Here is a 7,107-nt window from a genome sequence, read left to right on the forward strand (position 1 = left end):
AAAACACAAATTTAATATTATACAAATCAATCAAACATGAAAAAACTTCCGTTATCAAATGATAAATATATCCACTTCATAGGTGGTGTAAAAATAACAAAAATGTCGTATTATATATGTAAATTCGTGACAAAATTGGTAAGTGCCGTTATTAGTACGAGATGCCGTTTTTAATAAATACATCGGTAATTCATTCCGTGATATTCGGAGACAAAAGCCGTAAAAAATTATATAAATCGCCGATTTAATTGTGCCGGTAAAAATAATAAAACAAAAATCCACTGCAAATTTCAGGGATAAAAATGTGCCGTAAATTAATAAATCATCGGTGATCAGCCGGAATAAAATATAACCCACATGTGCAGATGACCGCGCACGAAACTCGAATTAACAATGTTCACCTAAAAATCAGTTCGGTCGAATAAAATAGAGGTTAGCTACGCCTTTCTTTAAACTATCTACACGCCCGATTTTTAAATTTAAAAGTTAAGTGTCAAGTTTTGTGGAAAAATTTGAGGTCCCTTGACCTTAAACAATTCGAATGTTCGGGTGACTACAATTGGCAAACGTGCGATGAAAAAAAAAAAAATCATGGCACGGCATTCATCAACATAAAACAAACGACAAGCCGGTAACACTGCTTGGCGGCAACATGGCCTCACTGTTGGATGGCAACATGGCAACACTGCAGGACGGCAGAACGGCAAATAATGGCAACTAATGGCCAAACGGCAACATGGTAACACTGCAGGACGGCAACATGGCATCACTGCAGGACGGCAAAACGGCAAATAAAGGCAACTAATGGCCAAACGGCGGCAATAAATGCTGACTGATAATAGCGGTAAAAATAGCAGAATAATGGCGATGTTAAAAAATATAATTATAACCTAAATCGCATCATATACAGTGTGTAAATGAAATTTGATTTAAATATCTCAAAAAAAATAATTTGAGCCTCACATTAAAACTTTACGTTTGGCCAGCGTATTTATCAGCTTCAGGAAAGCGGCAATCGCTACTTATAGACACCCGGGCCCTGGGTGCTACAAGTCCATCCGTGAGAGAGATACGCTTCGTGTCCAGTTTAACAAAGGTCTAATAAAAAAAACAAAGATTTTCCACACCTAAACCTCTAGTACTCTACGTCTACTTAACGAGCGATTAATCCTTGTATTCGATTAAACAATTTATTTAAATATTACTACCGATTAAAATTGATTGAATATTACTAACGTATATAATTTTATACCCTCATAAAAAAAACTTAAAATTACTCATACTATTTATTTTTTAAATTTATTTATATTTTCTAGTCCTTTAACTTTTCATATCAAAATTATCGTTCTAATGAATCGACCTATCCTGTAACTACCACGTGAAGCAAGAAAATCTATCTACTTTTGGTCATTATATTGCTTCATCTCGTCAAGTCGGAGCTGGTGCCATGTACTACGACCGCTCCCGACTCGCGGAAAAATAGGAGCACCTACCTAAATATGAAATATTTTTGGGCTTAAATACGTTCCTAAAATATTTCGTTATTCCTAGAAATCTAACAGCGTTTATAACTTATACGCGGATACTTCTTCATCTTAAATTACATACCAATAGAATAGTGTTAAATAACAATAATCTAGTGAAAAATGAACTAAACAATAGCATACCGGCAAATATAATCGTAATTAATAATAAAATATTTTAATAATATGTTTGTGTTAAGCAAAAACTATTTTCTACAATTGTATACCTTGTTTATATAAAAAAAAATTCTAAATTGTTGTACCAATGGCACAGATCAACAATATACACTTATATGATACGTTTAATTCGTAATAATAATGTATATGTATAAATACACACACACACACTTAGATATACATATAATATATGTACATAAAAAAAAACAAATATATGTTCGAGTAATCTAATACCTACGCGTCGGTAAACGGGAAGATTTTGCTGACGCTGTTATTATAATGTCTGGTACATTGGAGTTCATTTAAAATGGACATTGCGATTTATAATTCTGTTAAAAATATTTAGTATTATTATTCAAACAAGTGAAATATTTACTTAAATCTCTTTAAGTTCCCTGACCATATCAGCGTGATAAAAAAGATTATGATGATTGTAAATTGTAATAATTTAATTATTTTAACTCAAAAGAATAGTCTAGATGATTTATTAAATATCACTAAGTTGTTAAATCTATCATTAATTAAATTAAATTTTATAAGGTAAATATTTTCTAATTACTGGCTTAATATTTTTATATTTGTAAAGAGTTAACGTCAATTTAATTATACATAGTATTAACAATAAGTAAATGGCACACAAAAGAAATATATATTATAAGTTAAAATGCTCAAGTTATATAAAACACAATTATAGTTTGTCGTGGGATTTATAATCAACAGTTGTATGGAATTCCACAACACCCATTGTCAGCTTGAACAAAAAAAAAGTAAAATAAAAAAAATATAAATTAATAAAAATGTGTGCGGTGTCATTTATTCTACATGTATAAAAATATTTTTCCTAACGGTCAAGTACCATAACGGTTAGTTAAGTTAATATTGTATTAAATTTATAAATTTCGTTTATGTCAGGATTAAAATTTAACGGTTTCCAACGATTTCGTGAGAACAATACTCAACGAAATCACGACTCTATTTGCCAAAGTGTTAATCAAATGGTTTCTACTAAGAGCGTGTCGGATTTCGATATTATAACTAAATAAAGGCTAAGAGAGAGAGAAAAAAAAAAAAAAATTACTGAGGACTGAATTCCTGGTAATTACATCGTGGGAGTTATTATGTATGTTTTAAAAACGCTACCTAACAAATGTATAACGCAATACCTATCTTATCATATCCTTAATAGTATAGGCCGCTCAGGTCGTACACTGTATTCGCTGTTTCTGCCATACTAGAAAACTAACAATTTATATAACTGTGCGCAATAGTATTATTGAAAAGATTCCTAAAAAAAAAAAAAATTATGTATATCTATACTCTTCAAATGAAAAATAAGTTAAATAAAAATAATTAAAATGTTTTCCTTTTTCTTATACTTAATGCCTATTAGAATATCTATAAAAAGACGGGGAAAACAAGGGAATTGGAGTTTGGACACAACTTTCCCTTCCTGGATTATAGGCTACATTCCCTGTGTTATAATTCTCATTAGATACATATGGAACTCTAGTAAAATAGGGCTTTTGACTGTTAAAACTACTACAAGTAGACCTATTATTATTGTTACTGGCATAATTAAAGTTAATATTTCTGGTACCGTTATAGCAATTTTGGGTTGTCTTATAATTCCTATTGAATACATCTCTAACCTTATTATTATTTATTCCCTTAGGATATCTATTGTATTTATTATAATTAAAGTTACCCAAATTAATATTCTTATTAGTAATACTATTATTATTAATATTATTATTAGACCTACGAGCACTATGCATAAAGTTGTTAAAACTCGTACCGTGATTTATCCTAGTATTCTGATAATTATTTTGGTTTGTCCTTTGAGTCTTATAGTTAAAGTTATCTACATGTCTTTTAAAGTTGAAACACCTAGTATCATAATTATTTTGGCTACCCCTATTACTCATATTATTGTGAGTCCTATACATATTATCGTTATTATTTCCAATTGTGTTTATACTAAATCTATTATGTTTATTTTTCAAAAAATTAATAACCATTTCTTCGTCATTTATTCTAAGAGATAACTGAGATTTACGTAAATTTATTATACCTCCATAGATTGTTAAAAAATCCATGCCTAAAAGACTATTACCTTTTAAATTTTTTACCACTGCACATTCTATTTCAAACGGCACATTGTTAAAATACACTATAATATTTGTTTTTCCTACAAAATGTAGTTGCGAACCATTCGCAGTATATAATTTTGTTTGCCCAAATGAATTAATATATTGATTTTTTGGAAGTAAAGATTCATTAATAACGCTTACACTTGCTCCTGAGTCAATAGTGAACTTATAACCAACATTATTTAAAATACCTCTAATTACTAGGTTATTACTTAGACCATTTTTGTTATTCATAAAACAGCTACTTATATTTTCTACTAACGGGGGTGGTCTTTGACTATTATCATTAGACCATGCATTATAATTATTACCATTATATCTGTTGTTATTGTTGTAGTTCCTATTTCTGGAATTGTTATCGCTAGCCCTATTATAATTGTTATAATTGCGGTCCCTAGTATTGTTACTATTATTATTAGGATTGCCCCTAAAGTTACCAGTATTATTAGAATTGCCTCTAAAATTATCATTATTTCTAAATGGCCTGTTATTTATGCTTGCTTTGACCCTCTCAAGCTCTTCCTTCAACTGTCTTACCTCATCGCTGCTGTTGCTTTCTCTGCTGACCCTGAGTTTCTCCATTTCCCTTTTTAAAAACTCAATCTCCTTTGCTGGGTTTTTTCGGATCGCATTAGCCACTTCATACGCCTTTACATTCTTCGTTATCTTATCTACTGACGAATTATCCAGTGAATATATTTTCCAGTAGACATCCTCTGGTAGACCTTTCAATATCAGTTTTGTTATCACCTCTTCAGTCATTTTATCGCTCACTTGACTGCATTCGGTAACCACATTCAGAATGTATTCCTGTAAGCTCTCTTCCTCCTGTTTCTCTCTCTTATTTAAATTTTCTCTCAACAGTATTTGTTGCTCTTCTGAGTTGTAGTATTCTAAAAATTCCTTTTTCAAATCCGCCCATTTCAAATCTGCAGTTTTGGCCTCGATTCTCTTATACAATTTTTTTGCTTGTTCTCTCAAATACAGCGGAAACATTATTAGTCGTTGCGCCTCGCTCCAACCATTCGCGGCTGATATCCTATCATAAGTTTCCATGTAATCATTAACATCTTCAGTTATATGCCCCGAAAATATTTGGGGTTCGCATATGTTATGACCAGCCATAATGATTAATTTTCTTGTATTAAAAAATAATTACAATCGATTTTTATATTTGAATTTAGAATTTAAATGCAATTTGATACTTTATAAAAAAAGAATGTACTTTACTACAACCTGAGAGTTAAATCAAAAAATAGCAGGTACAATTATATGGGGTCGTGTCCGTCGTCTATTCCCTTAAAAATGTTAGGGTCCCTCCCTGAGGTAAGACTAACGAAAATCGGCGCCTCCACCAAATTGTAACGTGTCTGCTTGGCTAGTTGGCTAGGCTAGGCCGAAACGACAGTCGATAGGGTTAAATTAGTGGACCCGAAGACGGGACGGATGGCTAGGCCGTATCTACACTTAAATATCCCTAAAGTCTCCTTTGTATATTTGCTATATCGCCTGAGGAGCTTAACAGGCGATCGTACCTCTAAATAACTTAACTCTCAAGTGTGCAACGAAACGAAAACAGGTTTATTAAATAAGTAAAGCTATGTACATATATATTACACCTCTACCTGGATCCTAAAGCGTTCTCTGTAGTTAGTCCAGGTAATGGCGGAGTTGAACGGACACACGAGTACGGGTAAAGTTAAAAGAAATATAAAATAGTAATGTAACGTGAAATAATAGGTAATAATAATGATAGGCTTTAGAATAATTAGGTCGCGGTCCGAAGATGGTAGTATGTCAACTAACTGGGCATCGGTGCCCCTGGCATTGTCCGTGTGTCTGTTGTCTCCCCTACCTATAATGGCTTACATGCTAATCGGGGTAAACTGCTAATAATGCATATTTGGAGGCGAGTGGTAACGGGCGGCTAAATGTGACCGTTACAATAGTATGTATAAGCTACACATGTTTTCTGTTTTTGTATTGTTTATTACAAAAGAAGAGCAACTTATGTTGAGCCAACTGTAAAATAACACGTATCAAATAATACGCATAGAATCTAGAAAACAATATTATTCGATAAAAATTGAATTGAGTATTTTTCAATCCTAACAAAATATTATATACCAACTACACGTTAGTGAAAATTGAGTGTAAAACCTATTGTGAAGTGCGTCGTCTCCTGTTCAAGTGAAAATACTAAACGTTTAATAAGATTGCACCATAAAGCTAACAAGCCGCTTTTATAGTAGAAATGAATTTGCGTCCAGTATGGCTGATCTTAACGATTGCGATGTTTCTGATTCAAAAAGTGTGTTTCTCGTTTATATGTAGACGTCAAATGTATGCTCATAATACTTCGTTCGTGCATTATGGTAAGTTGATGAAATTAGATACGGGATACTCTATCGCAGAAAAACCAAAATTGTCACAAGAGGAGGCTTACAAATACCCGGGAAAAGTTCGGCGCGCGATAGGCGAATTATACCATCAACTATTCTGTTGTTACATGTTAGACATACTTTCTTATATGGATTTACTATGGCAGCTTTTTTCAGAAAACGGTAAAAACGAGTTGGTTAAACTAATAAAACGCAAAGAGCACAAAGTTGTTTTTCTAAGCGATAATATCATAAATATGATGAATGTTCTGTATAATTTCGGTAGGTTGGACGATATAAGTCCGATATGGATGGTTTATATGTTTGTGAAATATTTAAGATCGATCAAGAAGCATAGAATACTAGGTAGACGGGAAAGTATTCTTAATGAACACCATACTGTTCATCAGCGACTTGCGCACATACTCAACAAGGGAAAATGCAAAACGCAGAATGAGGCTTATAATGCCCAATATGGCAATTCACAGTCTTACCATCTTTTTGAATCGCTCAGTTTGAATCGACCATATAATTTACTTCACCTAATAAATATCCTAGGAAAATCATTTGATAATAAATACCGAAAGGTTCAAAAACATATAGAAATAGACAGTACTTGTCGTTTTTACTTTAGTGCCGGTCACTTGCAATTGGTTTCTGTTTTGAATTTGACGAGACGTTTGCTTGTAGACATTGCAGATGTACCTGGATACAAAAGCATGTATTCTCGTATACGAGTTATTAGTAATAAACAACATTATGACTCGCTTCAGGATTTGATCAAAACCATGGCAAAATCACAAAGTCTGTTTATGAATTTAGTAAAATTCATATTGTTGAAGAACGTGTGGAATTACCTTACAATGTTTAATTTGT

General features: G+C 32.2%; 1 protein-coding gene across 1 annotated transcript; it reads right to left on the reverse strand.

Annotated features, from left to right (window-relative positions):
• Positions 1-2,388: 2,388 nt before the first annotated feature.
• On the reverse strand, positions 2,389-4,975 carry LOC126844006 (probable serine/threonine-protein kinase dyrk1). The gene is made up of 2 exons (XM_050581849.1): positions 4,052-4,975; positions 2,389-2,451 (listed from the first exon to the last, which is right to left on the reverse strand). The coding sequence occupies exons 1-2, from the start codon at positions 4,973-4,975 to the stop codon at positions 2,389-2,391; spliced, it is 987 nt and encodes a 328-aa protein (XP_050437806.1).
• Positions 4,976-7,107: the final 2,132 nt, after the last annotated feature.

Source organism: Adelges cooleyi, unplaced genomic scaffold (assembly GCF_023614345.1).
Source record: "Adelges cooleyi isolate 19-005CV unplaced genomic scaffold, UGA_ACOO_1.1 ACOO_flye_CR_arks_rails_tigmint_CR_PRNA_591, whole genome shotgun sequence".
NCBI classification, from domain to species: Eukaryota; Metazoa; Arthropoda; class Insecta; order Hemiptera; family Adelgidae; genus Adelges; species Adelges cooleyi.